This window comes from Mycteria americana, chromosome 3 (genome assembly GCF_035582795.1).
Source record: "Mycteria americana isolate JAX WOST 10 ecotype Jacksonville Zoo and Gardens chromosome 3, USCA_MyAme_1.0, whole genome shotgun sequence".
NCBI classification, from domain to species: Eukaryota; Metazoa; Chordata; class Aves; order Ciconiiformes; family Ciconiidae; genus Mycteria; species Mycteria americana.
This window is the reverse complement of record NC_134367.1, coordinates 120,796,219-120,820,025: the sequence shown is the minus strand read 5'-3', so window position 1 is coordinate 120,820,025 and position 23,807 is coordinate 120,796,219. Positions and strand designations below refer to the sequence as shown.

Genomic DNA, 23,807 nt, shown 5'->3' with positions numbered 1-23,807 from the left:
GGTAAGAGGCAACAGCTGTGGGGAGAGGGAACGAGCAAGTGCGGCTGAGCTATCTTGAAGAGGAGATGCTCCTGGAAAGGGAGGAAACCAGCACACACTCCTTCCCCCTGCAAACTTGCCCAGTGGTTGGATGCTTCTTTTCCCCAGCTCATTTTTGTTGCCCTTCTCAAGCTTTAGGACAGATGGGGGACAGCCCTACACCAGAGGACACAAGGCAACAAAAGAAATCCTGCAATACAACCAGCGTTCAAAAGGCCTTTGATTCCCTGCTGTATGCATGAAATAGGCTCCCCACCTCCCTGGTCAACAACTAACTGCTAGGATTGACAAAAGATTTTATTCTTATTAGTCAATAATACAATACCGAATGCAACATTGTCATATTAGACACTGCAGAGGTTTAGAAATGCTTGCCATTTGCTTCAATCTCAGTGTAAATGGAGAGTGTTATGCGCTTTTTAAGCTCCATTTTCTATGGAAACCAAGCCACACACCCAGACTGTCTCGCCTCTCCCTTCACCCCAGACCCAAAGGAGGCTCCAGAGAGGCTAAACTGCATGTACTGTCAGAGCAGTAAAATTCAGCAGTCTAGACAAACTGAGGACCATTTAACAAAGAGACAGTAATCTCATAAGGCTTTCAGATTTCTTACTGCAGGAAGAAAAGTAAGGTGAAGCTCACAGAAGAAAAGGCTACTCTGCTTTCAAAAACTTTTACACATCAAAAAACCCAACTGCATGCAAGACAAACTTTATGAATGCCCAAAGACTGGACAAACTTCATTTGGAGCTTCCCTTTCCTCAGGCTACCAAGTCATTAGCCATAAAACACAAATTCACATGCTTCCTCACAGTGTTTGTGGAAGTAAAATGTTAAAATTTAATTCAAGTATACACTACTGGCTGAAAGATCCTGTGTTTTTCCTTTTTGATTTATAGTATTTTCTAGTTGGGAAACAGCCTCTTATTCAGACTTTATCTCCCTATTGCAGTGATGTCAAATTCTTTATTACTTTTTTTTATGATTATGTTTAACACAATTCTAGTAGTGAAACAGATTCTCCTTTCTAATTAGGTGTAGCAATTAATAACCAAAATTACACTTATGATGATACAGTTCTGCTAAACAAATAACCGAAGCTGAAATCAGAGTTAAGTATTTCCATAAATTAGCATTGACATCAACAGCAGCTTATTCTGAACTTCATGGCTAAATTGAGTTAAAAAGAAAAGAAAAACAATTACAACTGCTCCCTACACTCAAGAGACCAGTCCCTCAAACAGCTGACCCTTCTTGTCACTGAAGTTGGGACTTATTAAGCCATCAACTCACCTTAGAGGATTTTCTTCGGCTTCTTCTTGTCCAAACCACCACTAGTTTATCTGGCTGCCTGTTGAAGATAAGGAAGAAACAGCTTAATTTACAACAAGATCAATATGTAAACAGTTTATATTAAAACTCTTGCAATACATAATGACGACCTTAGTGGATACATTACCTCTTAAAAATAGCTCATCTAAAAACCACTCTTAGCATCAGTCATTTAAAAGGAAAAATAATGCTGTATTTTTAGAAAAAGGCTGTCCTTCAATCTGCACACTAGTGTCATCCTTCTCCTCCTGCTCTCCTTGCCTGTGGGCACCTCCCCAGAGAACAGGATCCAGCCTCTTTAAAGACACCTTGGAAACAATCCCCTACCCAAAATAAACATCAATGCAAACGCTAGTTTGAATTTCAAAGCAGACATATTGAAAAGGTACTGCTAAGTAGCAAAGAAAACAGGCAATTTCAGTTTCTCACCCCTGAAAGATTTTTTTTTTTCCTATTTGAATACCTCAAACAACAAGAGAATCAAGTCCTATATTACTCCTCAAAATCTCCTTGGATGACCAGACAGATAAATCAGCGATTCCTCAACTCAGAAGGACAAGCATGCCGAAATTCAGTACGGCTCTCCAAACAATTGTTTATTTGGTATTTCTAGTGAATGTGGATGGAAACCTCAATAAAGGACATGTCCAGTATGAATTATTTTCTCTTTAAATTCCTTAACGTTTATTTCTCGGTTAATAGTTACAGCCCTATTACTTCTACCTTATTAGTTTTACAGTTATGTCTGAATGATTTCTGGTATTGACCTAACCTCCAGGCTTTTTCGGGGGGGGGGGGGGGGGGGGCATGATACACTTCCCATTCTATGACCACAATTCTGGTCCCACTTCCAGATGCATGACCCCTCTTCCGGAGACTCCCGACCGTCCATTCCAGCTTTGTTTCCTGGGTGATGACCCAACTCCCATCAGCAAGCCTGATTGCAAATCCACCTGAAACGATTTTCAATGGAGTTCACATCTCCACTTAAAAGTACTAAAGCTGTGACTCTGCCTGGAAAAAAAATTGCTACTCTGAGTTTTGAGACACTAGTGTAAGAATCCTTGCATTTCTAAAGCCAATAGCAAAACCTGTTTCATGTTAAAAAAAAAATCATGGGGGGAAAAAAAATGGATGTTACTGAGCAAAAGTCAAGCTACAATGTGCTCAAAGTATTCTTTAAAAGATGCACCCCAAATAATCCACATGAGTATTCTGAATAATAAAAAGGAGTGTTCACACTGCTATCCTAGTATTTCATCACAGGGAGACTGTATCTACTTCATAACTAACTTTTCAAATGAAAACCCAACTGGTTTAATAGTCTGAGAGTTCTTTCTAAGCACTGAAGTGCTGGCTACCATATTATATACCTCCCCATGAAGCTGTTCCGTCATTTCTGCAGGCTGCAGTAAAACTACTACATCACCTACGATTCACATTTAAACCCCACCAGAACTAAAGTTCCCCTGAAAAACAGAGTTAAAGGCAGATCCTATGAAGGAAGTGAGGACACCGGCTTTTGTTTGCCATTCTGTATTGTACCTCACTCCTTTAATATATGCCTTAATTTCCAGGCTGGGATAAATTGGAAGTGAAATAATCTACTGCATTTTAAACTGTCTAAATGCACTCTTATGGCTTGTTTAGGTGACCTAAACCATAGGCTGGTTCTGCTTGCGGCTTCTCCTGCAGAATCTTGCTTGGTAATGAGGTCATCCTGTTGTACTTCGAAAGCTCTTTGCTCGTTTGGTGTTGGGTGCTTCTCATCTGTTGGCACACACCCCCATTCACTTTGATGGGAGCTGTGTTTGTGCCACCAGGGAAAAAAAAACCCACCCCCAAGCAATTTCATTGAAGCAAAACAATCCAAACCCATGCCTACAATAAACAATTTTTTCTGGAGTTATTTCACTTTGCATTTTAAAGCTGATTTATTCTCATTTCAGAAATTAGCTTGTGGACCAAATTTAATTTAACCTTGACTCGTTCAATCCTGAGCTTGCTTCTGAGCACAAAAAAATGCCAAAATTGGAGGGGTGAGAGGGTTAGGGAAGAAAAAAGAAAAAAAAAAAAATGCATTTCTGCAGTACCAGTGGCTACACTGAAGCCAACCCTCGGGTAACGGTGATGCTACTTTGTCCCTCTAGATCTGTTTTGATCTTGTATCATTTACCTTGGCATCACAAGTGTTTTTTTCTTACAACTGCACTGGATCATCTCACCAGGGGGGAAACATGCCATGAGCTGGAAACGTGAAGCAGCACACCCAGCTCCACATGGTGCCAACATCTAAACTAGGAGGCCAAGCCCCAGTGGAGATGGCCCAAGAACAGTTATACCCGTGTGCAAACAAACAGGCCAAGAGAAGGAAGACAGCAAAGCAAAGTGAGGAAATGGGAGAATTGTCAGTGTCAGCACCAAAGTGAGTCGATTCAAAGTAGGAATGAATCCACACCTGCATTCCTGCAACACAGATACTTTTTCATTACAGGGTGCTCCAGAAGAGACCCGTGGCTATGCCAGATGCCTCAAAAAAAGAGAAGAGTAAAGAAGAGGCTATATGTAGACACAACACAGTCATTCTGAAAAACTAAGTAGCATAAAACAATTGTCAAGGGTTGACAAGCCTCGATGCAAAAATCCTTCCAAGTCTGGACAGAATTAAAAAAAAAAAAAAAAACCAAAAAACCAAACCACGACCACACCAGAGATGGGCAGTAAGACATGACAGTCATCTCCTGTGATACTGTTATGAGCATGTCCCAGGTTGGCAACTGACCTTACATTTAATTCTAATTCTTTCATTTCATTTTAAAGTGTGCCATTGCTTGCTTGGCTTTACACAGGTTGTCAGAGACAGCTGGTGCTTCAATGCAGTTCTCCAGCGGGAGCTGCGTCTGCATCACATACACAGTTATCACCAAGCCTGGATTTATTTCCCAATTTTGAAGAACTCCCTCTGCCAGGAATATAAAGAAATACACTAACATGAAAAAGCCAACTAGAGTCTCAATTCAGACTGAGAAGACCAAGCCACACTGATGGAAGAGCATAACCAGTACTTGCTCCCCTAGGCCCTTTCACCAGTACATTTATTTTGTTAAGTACTGAGTATACTTTGTTCCTTCAGCTTCAAGCACCAGAGAAATCCACATCCAGAGGTACTTTGCCAAAACAAAATAAGGAAGGTCATCGCAATATGGAGACAAAAAATTTAGCAAAATGGAATAGGGAGAGAAGGGAAGAGAAAAAAAAATATTCCAAAGGATGAGTTTCCTCACTGAGTATACCGCATGCTTAACTGAAACAAAACACAAAGAACAGCAGTTTTTCTACGGGATTTTCTTCAAGAAAGTCACAAATCCAACAATTTAAAAATATCTCCATAGAACTGTTTTACAAATGAAGTCAAGAGCAACCTTCTCTTCTACAATCTGTTCATTGCTCTTTTATTCCAATATACTTCTAGAAGAAAAAGCCCAACTCATATTTTAATCGGCAAATTTGCATTCAAGGTTATTAGTGATGTCTCAGTGCTAGGAAATGGCCAAAACCACATAATGCAGTTTGCTCATTTAAAGCATTTAAGTAATATTTCCTACTTCAGATTTCTCCCTTCCTTCAACATCATAAACCTGGGCTGCTCATTAACCAACAATAAAAGCACATAAAATCCCTTCTGAAGAATCAGGCTGAAGACAAGTTTTTGTATCCTTTATAAGTTTACTTTGTAAACTCAGAGATCATTCCAAATACAAAATCCTCAATGGTGCAAGCTGAACAAATACTAATGGTCAGCTATAAAAAAATTGAAAAAATTAATTTCCTGTTGCTGCACAAACAATATTCCTCATTCTTTTAAACCCACCAGCTTTTAGACAGTCACTTATTCAGCTCCAGCAAAGCCACTATGTTTAAGGTAAGGAATAACACATCACTAACCCTAAGATGATGGGGTTGGGGAAAGAACTGGGTTTTAGCTTAGTAGTAATTGCTTCACTCTATACAATTTAACACCACCAACCTTTCAGTGGGAGTATTTAATACTGTACTGGAATCTAACATGATTGCCTTGGTGGTGCATTTCACCCCATGCTAGGACACAGCGTCACCAAAGTAGCAGCAGCCCCCTGGGAGGGGGAGTCGGAGGAAGCCAGCAGCGCTGGGGCATCAGACACTGCCACTGTGAAAGGCAGGGACCCAGCGGCAGGTCCTGAAGGATCCAGCTTGGATCCAAAAGATCATATTTTATAAAGCCTACCATAAACTTGTATTTGCTATTTACTCATTTTTGTGTGGTTCACAAGAAGCTATTCCTGAAGAAAGGCAATTTATAGTAGTAAACTTATTTTATTATTTACAAGTGAAACTTACTCAGCAAAGAAGCAGGGAATATTATGATTTCAAAGTCTGTGGCTCAAAGAGCTTCATCGCTGCCCTGCATACTAAGTAACTAAAATGAGATTTAAAATACAGATTAATAAAACATCTATAATTCAAAACCATGCCTGCTTTTCCTGTCAGATGGAAGTCATGATTCCGGTATCTTCAATTCTCCCATTGAAACAACTCATTTAAAAAAAAAAAAAAATACTGGAACAAGACTCTGCCATATCCACAGTTTTTAAATAAAGTAATAAAAGCATTCCACAGACTGGAAAAAACTATGTCATCTGATCATCACCTTACATGCCGCAAATTTCTCTGATAGAAAAGGAGGTTGTGCAAGATTCAAGGTCTTCTGGGGTTTGGTTTGATCATTCCAGGAAATATTTGGCACAATATTTTGATTACAGAACTCTCCAAATACCATTTGTGAAAGAAGGACATAAAAGATATCAGTCTCCTGTTAGCTCTTGTTTTGTAAACCTTTTAGCAGAAGCAGATAGCATTAACCAGGACCTATTTCTCCACCAAATTTACCACTTGATAACAGAAAACTATAAGAGACTTATGTTTAGAATCTGTAGTTGTAAAGAATTGCAAATGCACTTAACTTTAATTATGGCCACTGAAGCCAATGGCACGACCAATTACCAACAACGCTTTGGTGAAAGAAGAGAAAATAGGTAACAGTATTTGTTTGTAACAAGGTATCTTTACATTTAATATCGTTCAATAATCTTTAAATGCCTGTAATGCACAAGGTACCTTTCTTCTATGGACACAGACCACTACAGCCTGCATGTTGGTTTTGGCATCTAACTGCCTAAGTGTTGGGGTTTGCCTTTTTTTTTATTTTTGCCCCCCACCCCTCCTTTTTTTTAGTTGAGCTTGTTTTATTCTTCCTGTGTTTGATTTGAACTGCATTAATTACTACAGGCTGCTAGATTACTCTTGTTAAGCAAGCTTAAAAGAGTATAATTAACAAGAGAAGCAGCAATGTTAGCACAATAGCATGCAGATGCACCTATTGAAGGATAAAAATAATTACTTCAGGACTAATGTCAAAGTACTTCTGATAAGAATTCTTTTTTTTTTTTTTTTTTTTTTAAATAACCTTTTGTCCCCTCTGGATTGTGCATACCAGCATGACATGCAGTGCAAGGTTTTCATTAGGAACCAATACTCCCTCCCCACCAGCACAGAGCTTTCTACACAACTGCTAGAATGCTATCAAGGCTCTCTACTGGTCTCAAGAATAAATGTGATGGGTTCTACACCACCATTAATTTGGGATGAACATTACTTTTCCTCATTGTACAGATAATTACTTTGAAAAGCTCTCTTCGCAGTGCAAACTTCTGCACTGGGACCTACACTATGCTGTGTATTACCATTAGCCAAGGAACTAATCAAGCAATGGCCTTTCGTGAGCCTTGTGCTAAGTTTTTTTCCTTCAGAATTTCCTGTTGGTCACAATGAATGAAATTCCACAGCTGCCTACAACTCCAGGAAGTGCAGTCAAGTCACCACCGATGCTTTAAACAGGCCTAGAGATGCTGGTAGGAATGATGTCATGTGCTGATGCATTTGCCAAATGAGTCCTCTGGCTGAGTGAAGGTACAGCACTGATTGCAAAAGCCAGAAACATCAAGAAGAAAATAAAACACTGTGCAGATAAAACCTATCTGAGCTAATTATAAGATGAAGTATATTACAAGATGAAGCTTTGCATTTCAGGAAGGGGTTTGAAGTTTTCTTCCCCGTCTCCCCTTAATTTTCATGGTGGAAGATAAGGGTATTCAAAACACTTTGTACCCAAACATTGTTCAACATAGTTGTACAAGATGCCAAGACACATCCACCAGCAAATTAAGGCAGGATGGCTGACGTGTTCACCTGGCCTAGCCTGTCTGCTCCCACTTCACTGCAGACTCCTGCGTAAGGCCTGTGAACAGACTTCTGAACCATCTCACAGCGTTACCATGTCAGGCTATCTGAATCAAAACAGCAGTCTCCCAGCCTAACTCATTGGGGAATATGCATCAAGCCCCTAAAATAAGACAAAGCTTGTTCTTCCCTCACTGCAGCCATCCAGTAGTCTTAGCAAGGCTGGGAAATTTCAAAAGAGGAATCATTAAAACAGGGACACCAAGAGGACACCATAGCTGAGATACTTCCACTTCTTCATCTTCACTTTCTACACTTAACACAGAAAATCACTCCTTCATTTCTTCCCACCACAGGTCTCTACATATTTTTTCAAGACTACACAAGCTGTCAAAAGACCAGGATTTTCCTTGTGAACTGAATTTTAGGCTTTTTTAATAGATCTGCAGCTAAATGGACTGGCTTCTACAAGACTTATGTCTCAAGATTATGCTTTGCTTTTCAAAAGAAGCTCTCGGCTGGCTTTGCTTGGTTTAACAAAATAAAAGGGACAAAACGACACTATGACTATTTTACAAGTGCAGTCACTTCAGACCTACTGAATCTGCACAGCATGTATTTGCGAGGCTGAGCATGGAATGTGTAGTATGTACTGCTGATGACTTGGTTTTCTTAAACCAAACACAAACGAAGTTTGCAGAATGAGCTGGATTAAACAAAGCCCAAGTTCATCCATTATTCAGAACAAGTGACAAGGCCAGATTCAGCTTAATTTTTCAAGGAGTTATAGCAGCAAAGAATCTTGAGCAAAACAAACTCGACAGGACATTATAGCAAAATCTTTTCTTAAAGCTTTTTGCAACAGAATTTTATATTGCAGAATACACAAACTGACCCTAGTCTTCAGAAGTTATTAAAGTTCTTTAATGTCCTTCTGGCAGTAACAGGAGGATGCCTTGACTAGTCCCTGAATTTTATGTCACATCCAGCTGCCCTCCATGTAGAAGCTTTCTTTGCCTGATCCAATTCAGCCTTGCTTGTCCCAAGGAGGGGTTAAGAGTACTGCACCAGAAGGACCAAGTGGATCTCTTATCTCACTCTCCTACAATCATTGACACCCCCCTTAGGCAGACATTTACTCCAGCAATGTAGTCCACACGTTTACACTACACATCCTACCCACTACACCAGAGCTTAGAAATGCCTCCCAATACTCCATAAGAAACAATGCCTACAGTAAACAAGAGCTGCTTGAGGCCACCAAAAAGCTTGCTTGTAAAACCAACCCACCCAGTCAAGTAAGTTCAGAGCATTAAAACCCCACTAAACACAGGTCAGGTTTTCATGTGTGGCTAGCAGGGGCTCAGGCTAACTGGCAGGGAGGAGCACAGGCTAACAGAGCTATTCAGACAAACCTTAAATGGAAAGAGCAGAGCATGTTGTTTTATAGTGGAAAGTTCATAGGAGGCTACCATGAGTCATATCTTTCTCAGATGCCTGATTTTCCTTTTTATGTTCTTTTTTTCAGAATATTTAGCCTTCTACATTTTAACAATAATGAAGCAATGTTTTTTAAAAAAAAGCTTTCCATTTAGAGTTGGTAGGTCGCTCCTCCTGAGCACTGCGTGGCAAGAGCAGGCACTATGCAAACCTGCTTACACAGTCTGCCTGGTCCTGACCCACGGTGAACTCACTATTCTGATCCTCTTCCCTGCAGAGCTGGGGCCTGACAACTGCCAAGTGAATAAACATAAACCAGTTAGAAATCAAACTCATTTTCACGTCATGTGTAACACTGCATTTGAAAGCTGGTTTAAGAAGGTGAAGTGCTAGACCATCTATCTGCTATGAAACCCAAGTGCTGAATGCAGACGTCCGTGCACCCAGCCTCCACATCCTGTACTTCCTTAAGCAGACACAAATGATCAGCGTTATCTGCCCCTCTCTTCATGGATGTCCATGTTCACTGTGGTGTAAAACAATAAAACAGATTAGGAACAAGAAGCAGGGAAACACAGTTTTAGCGAACTTGAGCAAGTAAACCAGGAATTTTGAATGCAAATTCCAGCTCCTGTCCTCACTGACTATACAGCCTCCGGAAAATTTTAAAACAGACACTGAGCAGCATCAACCCTCCCTTTGATTTTAGTCGTGCTCCATGACCTACCGATACATCCATCTATAGACCAAAGATAGTATCTCCATACAACAATGTATGTACATTACCGAGGATACCTTAAACTATTGTGTGTTATCCCTTCTTATTTTGAAGCACTACAAGTGTGTTAGATGCATTCTCACATTAAAAAGTGCAAAAGGCAGAACTAAAATAAAACTCTTAGATTGACAAATGCTGCCTGAAACACAGCTTCAACCCATCAAAAACAAATGCCCACATTAAACAATATATTTCTGTACTAAAAATATGCAAGAGGCTTCTCAGCACACTGTTGTCAATTTTAATCAGACTGCATTACAAAACAGATCCTATTCCATTTTGCATAACTTTTTTTTCAAATAGCATTTGAACAGAAGGCCCTTCTGTTTTTCAATCTGGAAACAGTAGAGAAAAAAAAATTTCTGCAATTCCTGCAGAACAGAAGAAAAGTGTGCATCTTTCACCAAAACCACGGTGTGAGAAAACTGAACTATTCACAATAGAACCTTCTTCCTCTAATTTGTCTAAAACAGATTTAAGAGAGATTCTGCATAGCAATCAAAGAAGACAATGATCTTCATTGTTCTTACTGCCTGGGCAAGTTTCATATTCACACACCAATACAAGAACGAAGGTTTAGATTCATGAGCTACAGGCTGCAATGCGCTGTTTCACAGGGATTCCAATGTCCACGTTAGGACTCGGACAAAGCAAGCCTCAGAAGCGACAGTGCATTAATGCCTCCATCCTCCTCCTCTCCTTGCAATCCATGGACTCATCCTGAAGGAATTACAGTTCAGCGTGGGCAGGAGTAGGAGAATCTGGCGCCATGCATCTTTCAAAGCTCCCTTCCAAGCCAACAGCAACAGGGTTTTCTTGTTTGTTTTTGTTTCTTAAGGCCATGTTTTGGATTATACAAAGCAACTTCTATCCTTTGAAGGTGCACAGAAGTTGTGAACATACTAAAGGTTTCTGAGTGGGCAGCAAGTGCAGAATGGTACCAGCTTGTAAGGTTTGTCTAAAGAGAAAGTTCATATCACCTACCCCTCGGATTATGGGACTGAGATGCTTATGCAGTAACTACTGGTTTTTAATTAAAAAGGCTGATACTTACAAAGAGCAAATGAGTGCTAAGACACGCAGTAGTCTGCCGCTTCAATACCTAGAAGTCTGAAAAGCTTGAATATATACTTGAAGCTATAAAGACAGTGCAAACTCTCGATCTACACTCCAAAGAAGATTGTAGCCTAACACTGGGTAGTGCAACCCAAGTACAGAGTAAGCTAAGGGGCAGATCTATGGTATGCTGTGTCCGTACAGGGAGCAGCGTGGAAGGGCTAGTATGATACAAACTCATTCTTAGTTTTCTAAACGATGACTTTACCAAGCCCTAAATTAATCCACATTTATTCTGACACACAGGCACTCCTAGCCCATGCACGATGAGCTCTCCAATTAAAGGTTTCTGATCCGTCAGTAGCCTCCTTTCACTTTTCTAAATTAATACCACAAAGAGAAAAAAAAGGGGGAGGGGGCAAGTGAAAATGTGACATGCTGTGCTAGCTCCTTTCCCCTATCTCTGGTCTTTGCAAAGACCAAACTTTGCAAATACTGTCAGGTGCTCTCAGTCACAGCCATGACAGATATGGTATCAAGAACTATGAACTCACTTTCGGGGAAGGAGGGTGTTGAAAGATGAGATCTTGAACTGCTTTCTCAGCTCTGATTCTGGCACCACCTTGGCCGTATGACCAACCACAGGATTATGAATTGCATGCTTTCAGCAAAGCGCCCAGTTACCAGGAGGAACACGCCTCCTCTTCTCAATAGCTGAGGCACCGGTGGAAGTAACACACCACCCTTCAGAGGCACAAAACTAGAAGATTTTACCAACTGCAATAATGCACCAGCTACTGGAAATCTCTGAAGCAGCCACAGCATCAAAACACCACAGAGAAACATGAGAACCTTGCATTTAAACTTAGGTCCCAAAATCACACACTTGCACACCAAGCAAAATAAAAAGCCCCAAAGCCTCTACCGACCTCATCCTCTCCAAGCTTAATAAGACCTTCAGAGTGTAAAAAGTAAGAAGCCAACATGATAAATTTTGGAGCAGTAAGCTATACATGGATAGTTTTCAAAATTAAAGCTATGATTTTCTTGCATGTTAAGAAATAAAAACATTAATTACCAGAGTTACAAAATTTTTGCATATGGTTTCCAAGGAACTGGCATAGGCCATTAGAAACTGCCACTATCATTTCCCACGAGACACCCCATTTCATGTTGGTGGCCTTTTGAGAGCTGCTTCAAGATGGAGGTATGGCCATAAGAAGTGAAATTATTTGATCAGTATTTACACCTAAATAACTGTTCCAAAGACTGCAAAATTAGAACAACAACTCCTCTTCCTGCTCAATCTGTTTAATTAAGTTGTTACATCGCTTCCAAGCTGCCTCCTGAAACAGAAGTTAACACTTCTGATTACAAAAGTCAATCTCAAAAGCAACACTTTATTTCTATTTATATATCACCAATTCCTCCCCTAAAATCATACATCCAAAGTTTAAAAATGTGTATCACTTATAGGAAGTTAAACTGACCAAGCCTTTTAATTAATGCCCTTGAAGTCACACCCCTGGCTCATATCCAGCAGCAAGTACTGGCTAAGAAAAAAATGCATGTTAACTCATGGATACTCAAGAGACCAAGCAAAACTTCCTGCCAACACTAGGGGCTGGATATGGTAAACGAAACAAAAAAGCAAAAAGATTTCCTAACTGAAAAAACTCTATTTCTATTTTGAAATGTAAAAAAAAAAAAAAAAAAAAAACCAAAAAAAACCCAACTTACAGCTTTTAAAAATTGCACAGTATTTTGAAAATACCAAACTTCCTAATTTGCAGATACAATTGATGAAACATTTTTATTTCAAGGTCAAAAAACCCTCTAAAACTACCAACAAAGGAGCTAAACAGATTTTGCTAGTAACTGCTGTTTGTAAGATGCCCAACAGCAATCTGAACTAGATTGTAACTAATTATTTCAAGATCAGCTAAGCTGGAAACTAATAGCATATTTAATATGACTTTTAAAGCATGGGTTTCAATTAAAAAAAGCAAACAAACAGAACCTACAGTATAGTTGAATTCATGCTGATGCTGCAAATGCACAAAGAAATTACATCTTTCAGCCAGCCAGGTTTTTTTGTTTGTTTGTGGGTTTTATTCTTTTTAAATAATCTTCCTACATGATATTTTTCTGTTACAACCTGATCTAGCTTTCACTCAAATTAGACACTCCTACAAACAGAGCCCTCAGAGCTAGGTCAGCCTTTTGGCTCAGCGTCCTTACAGAAGGAGCTCAGAGTAGTGTTCCTTCTCATTCTTTTTCAGGACACTGAGCTCTGCCTACACTCCTTTGAAAAGCTTACAGCTGGTTACTAACATTCAAGAGGAGGACACTCCTCAAGGTACAAAAGGTCACTTGCATCCTCAGAATTTTTTGAGATACAAACTGTTGAAAATGAACACTGCCCTTTCCTTGCATACGTTCCCAACGAAGATGTATAGATACTGCCAGTACCAACTGTTTCAGAGTCTTAAGTTGAGGCCTTTTGCTACCCATCACACACCAAGTTTGTAACTGGAGACTAAACCTGGACACTACACTGGCCACCACACTGCCCTCTCCCTTCTTCCCGTGCCATCGTGGTTAGTACTTTACATCAACTTAAAATAGACAGAAACCATACCCTCCCCATCCTATATGCCTGATTGTGTTTTAGCCCGATGGCTACTTTAGTTAGCTGATGGATCTTAGCATGGGGCAGTTGTAAAGAAACATCTGCAGCCACAGAAGAGATTCCTGGATGCTGCCCAGATTTTTTAAGTGGATTTGATGTCTTGCAGGCTGGATTCCAGTCTTGTACCATTAAATGAGGCAAAGGGATAAACAGACAGAGCCCCTCTATCCCACAGAGCACACAGCTTAAAAGATTAAGTAATTTTGTCTCACCCTAGATTTCAATTTTACTCTAATTTAAAAATTTTTTATCTGTAAACACAAATGCGTCTGGTGTGAAAAGCAGTTCTCCCTGGAAGCAGAAAGGTGAATAAAAAGGAAGGCTAAGTTGGTTCCTGGAGCAAAATACACTCTTGATCTTGCAAGTGCTGATAGCCATCCACTCAAAGTAAAAAACAGCACCTCTCAAACTTACTGCAACACCTAGTTGTGCCAAGTGAAGAATGGTGTCCTTACAGTGAAAGAGAAAAACCTCCTACCAGATTAAGTGCTGCAGGATCTGGCACTACATGAGGATAAACAAGAAGAAAAATTTTAATTTCAAGCTTTTATAGAAGGGTATTACAGTAAATGAAGATAAATTACTGTAAATTATTAAATTTCAAATCAGAGTTTTAACACATTTGCCTAGTTAGGGTCAAAGAAGCCTAATGAATAAAATCCACTCTGTAAACTCCCACTCCCATCAAGGGAATGGGAATCAATTTTAGCTGCGCAGAGTTCACACAGAGCACTAAGAGAGAAAACCAGTTATGTGCAGAGTCATCAACATGGACAATAGAGGTGCGTGGGCACACAAACTCCTTGGATTCTGCAAAATAAGATTTTCCACATATTTCAGCGTATTTGATATAAAATGCACTTTTCATCTTTAAAACAAACAAGGCTCAAAAGTTGAAGCCTGCAAAATTTTAATGTATTACTTCTGGAGCATTCAGATGGAATATCAGCCTTGGCAGGGCCAGCACTGCACACGCGTGTGCATGCCCACGCTCCAGCAGTATGAGCACTTCAGAAGTCTGCAGAGGAACGCTCAGGAAAACTAAGATCACCAGGCTATTGCAGCAAAGAGCAATTCTCCTGAATGAGTGCATTCACAGGAGAGTTCAGCACAGCTTTATTTATGCACTTCATGCTCTAAGTCAGCTCTCCTTAACTTTTCCAGTTTCTGAGCATAGACAAGACCTTACACAAAACATTTATCTCAGCTTGATCTGTTAATTTAACCTTGTCTCTTGGGCTTTGACAGATGAGCGCTGGCATTATCTAGCTCTCGCTGTTTAACGATGAGCGCTGGCATTATCTAGCTCTCGCTGTTTAACACGTTACCACGTGCAGTACCGACACCTTCTCAACCACTTTTCTTCCCCAAAGCCATCCGCCAGAGGAAGTGCAACTTCTGTCCTCAGCACTGCAGCTCTCAGTTGGACCTGACTTGGATGAAGGCAGACAGGCAACCTAGCAGGCTAAAGCCTTTAACCCCTTTCATTATTTCTCACTGCTCTGGCTGAAAAGCTAGTGCTCAGTTTTAACATATACAGGGTTTGGGTTTGTTTGTTCTGCAGCCAGACAAACAATATAGTACCAAATGAGGTGTGAATTTACTCATTGGTTTCAATGCAGTTAATGTTCAAAGATGCTTTGGGTCATTGAAACCCTCAAACTTCAAAGCCAATGAAAACAAGTGTTATGCAGAAAATTATGAAGTCAAAGTGTAAACTAGAAGCAGACATTTGGCTTTTGTAATGTCACCTCACATCGCTGGAACAATGCAAAGAAACCTTTAAGTTCTCCAAAAGGGGCAGGGCAGGATTCCCCGCAGCAGCTGCGTATGCCAGAACCTGATGTGCTTCCACGCACACACAGGTAGCACAACAGGTTCTACAAACACTCTGCCTCCACGATGTCCAGCCTCTGAGCTGTGAGACCCTTCTGTAAAGACGCACAGTAAATCCATAGTGTCCAAGCCCCATATGACACATGTGGCCTGTCCCCAGCAGCACGTGCAGGCACACACCACCAACTTTCCCTGGGGCAAGCAGACCAACGTGTGCAGCCCTTATTCCGAAGGGGCTGACAGACCTCTGCCATCCCACAATGAAGCACGGCCCTCAGCAACAGGATGGCAGAAGGTGGCAGAGCAGAAATTGGGGCCAGGAGAGCCAAAGTGTAGACAAGCTCTCTCATCGGACACTCACCACTTTACCTAACATAAATGAACCTCTCCATGGCCAAATGTCCCCAGGATTTGGAGACGGATGCAGGCTCCCCGTTCTCCTCAGCTGTACTCTCCCCTTCCCCCTCTTACCTCTCCTAAGACATGGATAGGGATCATGTGTGCCCAGACACCTTACAGCTGGAACACCCAAAAGCGGAAAAACCATTCAAACAATCAAAGAGAAAATATCCATAAGGTAAAGACAACACACGGCCAGCTTGATCACATAAATAATGGCATCAGAGATAGAACAGGTGCCTATGTTTTCTAGCTTTGAAGCATTCGATTTCTGTACAATCCTGGTCTTCAAGAATCAGCTACAAACCAGATTGGCAATTCTGAAACAGGTGATGGATGCTTGCTTCTCTCAGGAAAGTCAGAGCCAAGAGTTTAGTTTGTCTCTGACCAAACTCAGAGCAGTTCTCGCAGTTTAGCCTTATAAATATTTCAAATGTCTCATGAGCTACCCTATCTCTTCTTACACTGCAAGTCACAGGACAGATATGCTGGAGCAACAAACAAGTAAAATAATAGCAACAAATGCTCTGCATAGAATTCTTGGCATTTTTTAAGGGTAGGAAGTAAAATGTTACTTTCCCCCCCAACATTCACATTCTCTCTTCCACAGGCATTAGGTTTTGGGACTGATTTTGTGGATATGATATGAAAGAAAAAGCTACTACCTAAAGTCCAAGCAGAAAAGAAATCACACTAATCTCCGCACTTACATAGAGAGAAAAAAAAAGGATCAGTAATTCTAATCCAGCCAGTGTATGTATATATTAAAGTCAACAAGCTTAAGCAGAATATTCCAATAGCTCTGATTATATCACAGTAATAAGCCTATAACCTGCTGTGCAGCCACGGCTTTGTTGGAGTTGTAACTGAGCTCCATCCTACCAGCTTTATTCCCAAAATTCTTCGAAGAGCTTAACAAGTTCTCTTTCTTCATTTAGTGCTATAGTTTCTACATAAACACCTCTTTTAAAGCACTTTGGTTTGAACTGTCAGGCAGACTGTCACAACCATTTGCAAGTGAATCTGACACAAACAGTGTAGGTCCCCTGAACTTTTCGCACTGGAGTAATCAACATGTAGCCTTTCAAGTGCAATCACATGCTTCAGGCATCCATCACCACTACTGAAGAGGAGCTTGGTCCTTATGGTTATTGTCATTTTCTAATATACCACCACCACTGGATAAAATATTTTAGAAACGTCAATCCAGAAAGGATGTACTTAGAGCCTAGTACAAATTTACTTCCTTCCCCTCAATCTGGCATTTATCTATTACGCATACTCTTAATTACACATCACTCAAAGGAAAATAAATAGAAAACAAACAACCCCACGCACACACAACAAAAAGCTTGCTTAAGCTCCTGCATCAGTAACTGTAGATCAGTGATCATGCAGTCACTTCCCCTCCAGAATTATCTTTCCCATTTTCCTCATGTACTCAGCCTCACCAGTTCTACTCTACCTCAATACAACGTTCTGCAAGTTTCCACTCTGACCCCATATGACCAAACACATTTGCAAATTACCTCATTATTAACATGACTTTTAGTTAGAAAAATGCCCCCTCTCTTTTTCTTTTTTTTCCCCCAGTTTGTAAGATATAACTAGCAGTTTCCTCCTCACTTACACAGTGTCTTGCTACCATAAATCTGCACTCATACAATTCCTATCAGTACAGAGAGGGTTTCTTGCACCATCTCCACAATTTCTATGTATTTCAGTTTCAGAGATATAAAATGGGGATCATTTTTCTCCATCACACGGCCGTCTCGTAAGACTGGATTAATAATGGAGCTGTGCAGCTGCAGAATTTTTGCGCAGAGAAATTGTCAGCACTTGATATTTATTTCTGCACAACAAAGTGTCTTTTTAGTTGTTTTACACCAGTACGACCAGAGAGCTGCTACCTTCTGGCCTTTAACAGGAGACATAAATCCTACTTATAAGTAATTGTGGATGTAAAACTGTAGGAAAGCTGATGGAAGATGATTTGTGCACACAAATTAGGGGTGACAGAAAAGACGACTTGCCTACAGTTACAAGGGAAGTTGAAAGAAAGCCTAGTGTGGAACCAGGATTTTCTGACTTCTGTTGTTTCTACCACTAGACTACACTCTCTAGTAGAATGAGAAGCAAAAAGGACTTTATTTCACCCTCCAAATCCAAATCACTTACATAAAAAAAACTGCACAGAATTTATCAAGTCTGCTCTGAACAAATGAAGGTGCTGAACTGACCGACACAGAATTATTTATGTAAGGAACAAAAATAACTTTTACTACTGCTCTTAGTAACTGAAAACCTACATAGCCTTGCAAGCTCTTCTACTTCCAGTACTCAAAAAAACCTACTCTGCAGTTTCTGGCTACATCTGGGTAGTGAGAGAGAGAACACTGTGTGTGATTTCTTTGCTGTGATTGGGCACTTGCCTTGGGATAGAAGAAAAATTAAACTCCCACAGCCACACGTGTACAGAACCAGCTTCCCAGCTTCAAATAAAGAGAGAAATCATGCTTTGATACAATAATCAGCTCAAAAGCCCAAATTGTAAATAAGTTCTTATCCTCCTGTAACTGTGTGTAAATGGACCAAACGGTAAGAGCATGTAAGTACTCTTTTTGTGTATGCTGCATTATTCCTACCCTTTTCACATCAACCACCCAGAAACTGGCATGCAACACTGATATGGAAGACACCTTACACAGATCCAGTGAAGAAAATAAAACACAGTGACAATATAAGGATGCATCAGGTTGAAGAGATCAGGACATCAATTTGAACTGAGTAAAATTACATCGAGGAAGGCCAGAGACATACTGCAGTTTTATTTACAAAGCTATAAATCTTCCTTTGAATGGAAAGTGTAATAAAAGAACCCCTTTCAAATGCACTCAGAAGTTTTTTTAACATCATGTAATATTAATAGCCAGACTTTTTCTACCTGTCTTAAAGGTAGAAATATTTAAATAATGCAGTTTGCTTTCATTCAGCACAAAAAGAATCCATGGAACATTTTAAATTCAGGTTTCTTCTTTAACAGTATGATTGTTATTATCACAGTCACTCAAAGAGAGGCACAACAACATTTTAAATATTCAAGGCTTGCTCAGGACAGTTTTTGTGACAACAAAACTACTTAAATTAGAGAAGCTACTCCAAACTGGAATAGTTGTTCTGGTACAATCAGAAATACAAATGCTCTTTATTTTGCTACAGAAGTGCTTAAAGTGGCTGTGCAGCTATTTCCATGAAAATGTCTCTAGATAATGCACTCCTGTACTGCTGTCTCCTGCCTATAAGGGAAGAATAGGTGCTGTATGGCATGGATTGCAAAGACACAGTAAAAACAGTGGAGCTGCTGCCTATAGATGAGGTCCAAGTACACATGTGTGCATATTGCTTGTTCAGCAAAATCAAGTCTGAAAGCTCAATGTGGCACAGTAAGTTCCCATTTTAAAGTGGGCACATCTTGTCATAAGAATTTTACGCGGCCTGGGTCAGCAAACATCTGTGAATAAAACACAAAAATGTGATTACAGCTGGAAGAAATTGTATTCAACAGGAGAATAAAGGCCTGGGGTTTACTACAACGTTGAGCATTTCAGTAACACGAAGTACTTCCACTATTTCAAAGCTACTTAGTTTACCAGCAAGATGGCTTGAGGTTGTAAGGAAGTGAGATTTCTGGCCCTGCTCAGCCCATGTGCCCCACAGGACACCTGGGAGCCTCCCAGAGTAACCAAGGGTGGACAAGATTTGTCCCTTACTAGCTACAGCCACCCCTTCTGTATTCATCATCAGCATCCAGGCTTTCCCTCCTCTTAAGATGGTTCAACAACTTACATTGATTTCATATTACACACTGCATCTTGAACTATATATCTGTACATGCTATGCACAGGTGACAGACTTCTCTGTCATGTTACCAGCTTCCAGAAACATCCCCCCACTCCTTTTAACTTCTCTTTTGCTGTGGGGATTGTTCAGTATAAGAAGTTAAGAACCCAACAATAAAACACGTGCTAACCAAAGAGATGATGTCAGCAGAAGTACAAGAAGGCTCCGCGGCTGTTCTCCAAAATAATTATTTTTGCTTTGCACATGGGTTGCTTGTATTTAGGTCACTGATTTTGTATCTCCAAACCCAGCAGGATCTGCCTTGTATATCCGGTACAGACATACCAGGAGACATTCAAACAGGGAGAAAAGCCTCACATTCTGCTCATCACTCTCCCTGCTTTCCCATCAGCTCACCTCACCTCACCGCCGGTCCTGCCCATCCCTGAGCAATGCTGAAATGCAACAAACAAATATTCCATGTAAAAAGCTGCAAGACCAACCATTTTTTAAAGGCTTCTTTGGGCAGCAAAGAAACAAACCCTGTAGAAGACGACCCGAGGAAAACCTAACCAAGTCTCCTCTGTGCCCACGTACGGCACAGCACAGAAAGAAGAGGAAGGCAGAAAACTTGCTCTGTGAGGCTAACAAGGCAGCAGGTTTCTGCTTCTCTGGGCCTTAATGGGGTTTTGTGAACCGTAAGAGATACCGACAGTTCTCTCAATGACATGGGCATCAACAAGTTAGGATAAATTGCAGTCTTCCTATAGTCAAGAGCAGCTCAAGATTATTTTCTTTTTTTAAATTACAGTTTGTGGACTTTATCATTAATTGCAAATCAAGCAAGCACCCTCCTTTTAACAGCTGTTGCTAAAAGAAGTATTAAGTTTTCCCTCTACAGTACATGCTCTACTTCCCTAAGAATAAATTTGTCTGAGATTTATTTACTGAAGTCAGCATTTTTTTTCCAGGAGGAAGCAAACTTTGTGCATCGTAAATACTTTATTAGCGTCCACTCCAGACAACAAGACTGAATCTATAGGCAAAAATTTCCATATTCCTGTTTCCTGGTACAGCAATAGGAAAGGAGACAAGGGACTGCGCTGTCATCTGCAGTAGTACTACATCAATGTTAGCCACGCTATCAGCAGTACTGAAGTTACTGATGATGGGTAAGATGAACACCAAGCACCAGGACCGGGTAACCTGCAAACTGAAAGCACAGGTAACACGCCTGTTTTTACTGCCATTTTTCCCTTGCAACAGAGCTTCTCCTGAGGCAGCTAGAGCAGGAGGTGGTTACAGCAACAGATGGGTAGCAGAGAAACACAGAAATATATCTAGCAGCTCCCTGCTCCAAAGATACACTCACACAAAGGGCTGCGTGGAAGCACAAACCAAAATAAACCCATAGTTCCAGGCAGAGGGAAATAGGTCAGGCTGCCAGCAGCTTTCACCCTTGCAGATTCTCCAGTGTCTAATAAAGGGTAGAGTTACTGGCTTTTTACCTGCAGCCATGCGGTCTGACCAAGACTCCTCTCTTCTATCCAGAGGCCCTTTGTCACAAAACCCATGGAAGTAATAGCGGGAGGTTTCCACCCCCGTAAGCTTTGGTTGAAATTGTCTGTTGAAACTTTCCGACGCAACGCTGAATTTGCTGGCCAGACAGAAAATTCAGACGCATTTTAATGTCACATGAGAACTTCTTCCCTATGAAGCAAAGCTAAAAATAAGGGAGAAGCCCAAGGTTCGAAAACAACAACACAGCAAGCTAACTTGTCATAACCACTGACAGCACAGCCTCATCAGTGCTGTGTGCCCAGAGAAAAGGGCTATCCTAGATCTCTAGAAAAGTGACAGCAGTGTTGGTGTGGAGGAACGACAGGCTTTGATGAGGCAGCATGGCAGAGCAGGCTGCCACAGGCCCACAGGTAGCAGATGACGTATCAGGGGCAGTCTCCTCGCACCATCCTTTACCAAGCCCTCTGTATTAACATATTCTGTCACTCCCCTGTTGTGCAGCTGCTAGCTTTCAGCTGGCATAGCATTTACACTAGAAAAGAGTGAAGAGAAGTGTGAGGGCAGGAAAAAAAAAAAAAAAAAAAAAGAAGAGTTGCCTCCCCCCTCCACCCCCCCCCACTACTGGACAGTCTTACAGCCATGGACTAAAGGAGGCATCATGTCTTAAGCGCTAGATGTTTACAATTCTAGGAGTATGGGTCATCACACACTTTGTCAATCCTCTGTCAAAAAATTCCACGATTACATCAGTCACTATGAGAATTCAGGGTGTTAAGATTTCTCCTGATCATCTTTCAGTTCAAAATAAAAAAAACCACACAACAACAACAACAAAATCCCATTTACTACATGAGAAAAGTAATCCATGGGAAAGAAAAATAATTCCTTTACTGTTTTAAGATTGTCTGTAGCTTGGTATTCTGTAAGGGTATGCAAACACTGGAGCTTAGAGCAACCATCTAAAGGGAGGAAAGTAAACAATTTTAGCAAGAAAATGAAAAAGCAAAGCCTACAACCCAAAATTCCCTTTTCTACATGCACAAATCCCAAAAAAGGGGTGTGAAAACACCACTGTCATAAGTATTTTAAAAAAGGATCTTTTAAAAAGTGTTAACAGTAAACAGGAACTATCCCAAATATGCCTCAAAACCAAGTAACACTATGCTACATTCTTTTGCTTTTTGTGGTATGAGAGGAAGTGGTGAAAAATGGGTCAGGACTTTCCCATTCTTAAAATTTTCTTACATGTCAAAGATAAAAGGAATGCAAGGGGAAGTTTTATGAATATGCACTCAGTCAACTTAAGACACTTATTCCAAGTACTCTATCCAGTTAAGATCTGCAAAGGAGTTCAAAAATCTTGTTCTCTTGAAAGTTTTCCACAGCTTTATACAACTACTGCTCAGGTTACCTACAGGAAGAGACAAACCACTAAATCAGTTTTGCAAGAGACAGTAGGTACAACCAGAAGAAAAATACAGCCAAGCAGTTAAGAACAGCCAAACAGACTCACCCACCTGCCAACATGGCTAGAGCTGACTCCAGAACTATAATTATGTCAGGTGTTACCAGGAGCTGTCAAGGTTAGGTCCTCTGCTAATAAACCACAGATAAATCAGCAACAGGTTGGTTTGGAAATTTACAGGCTGCTGAGTTAGATCTTTGCTGGAAAAGGCAATTAAGCTGTTTTGACAGCTCTTTTCTGTTCTTTTAAATCTCATCCTATGTACTGCTGTAAACAAAGGGATTCAGAGTTTACTTAATGAGCAGTCACTGAAAGTAAAGGAAGTTCACAGTGCATGCTGAGTGGCAGCGTACAATGTGCTGCCAACTGTATTCAATGGTCCAGATTCTTCAATTACAGCATTTAATATGGGTTTTGATATTAACAGTACTGGCTATGCAAATACTCTTCCCACGCACAGCTGGGAGGGGAAAGTCAGTTTACGACACTGGATTTAAAAGCACAGGCATCAGTGCATTAGTCTGAGCCCTGAAGACAGGTATCATCTTAGGGCATCAGGCAGCAACATATCTAATGGAAAGCCCAGAGCTGATCTAGGGAATGTCTTCGGTCTGCCTGGCCTACAAGAAAGGTGATAGGGCTTGTCCCAACAGGTGGAGATGAATATATGCTCCTAGCAAAGCTGCACACCCATCAAAAGATACATCTCCCACTGCAACAGCCAATGCCACTCATCCGGCAGCCCCAGACAACTCTGACCCATCAGACAGCAGCAAGGAAGCAAATATTTCTTCTTGGGTAAAGAAAGAGGCAGCAGTGAACATGGAGGGTGACTGGTCATTACAGGTGCTTGCAGAGATGGCACCAAGGAAACAAGTGGTAGTAACATGGGACATGGTAATATGGGAGTCAAAAGTGACGTGATATGATAGAGTCTTAAAATGCCCCCGATTGTTTTAATTCATTTGCCCCTGGAACTAGAAATTATTTTGCCCTCGTGATGTTTGGTCAGCACTCAAGTCATTTTTCAAAACAGATCTATTAGAAAAGAAAGATCAGATCTGCCAGTGTGCTGTTAGGCTCTGATACAGCAGCTCACCCAAAACAAAGCCCACAGAATGACTGCAGGAGAC

General features: G+C 40.7%; 1 protein-coding gene across 9 annotated transcripts in view; it reads right to left on the bottom strand.

Annotated features, from left to right (window-relative positions):
• The window catches only part of EHBP1 (EH domain binding protein 1), a 227,739-nt gene that overhangs the window by 194,638 nt on the left and 9,294 nt on the right, over nt 1-23,807 (bottom strand). For all 9 annotated transcript variants that reach the window (XM_075496799.1, XM_075496800.1, XM_075496801.1 and 6 more), the window contains exon 3: nt 1,333-1,390. In XM_075496799.1, the coding sequence (XP_075352914.1) occupies nt 1,333-1,390 (58 nt within the window). The remainder of the gene's footprint in view (nt 1-1,332; nt 1,391-23,807) is intronic.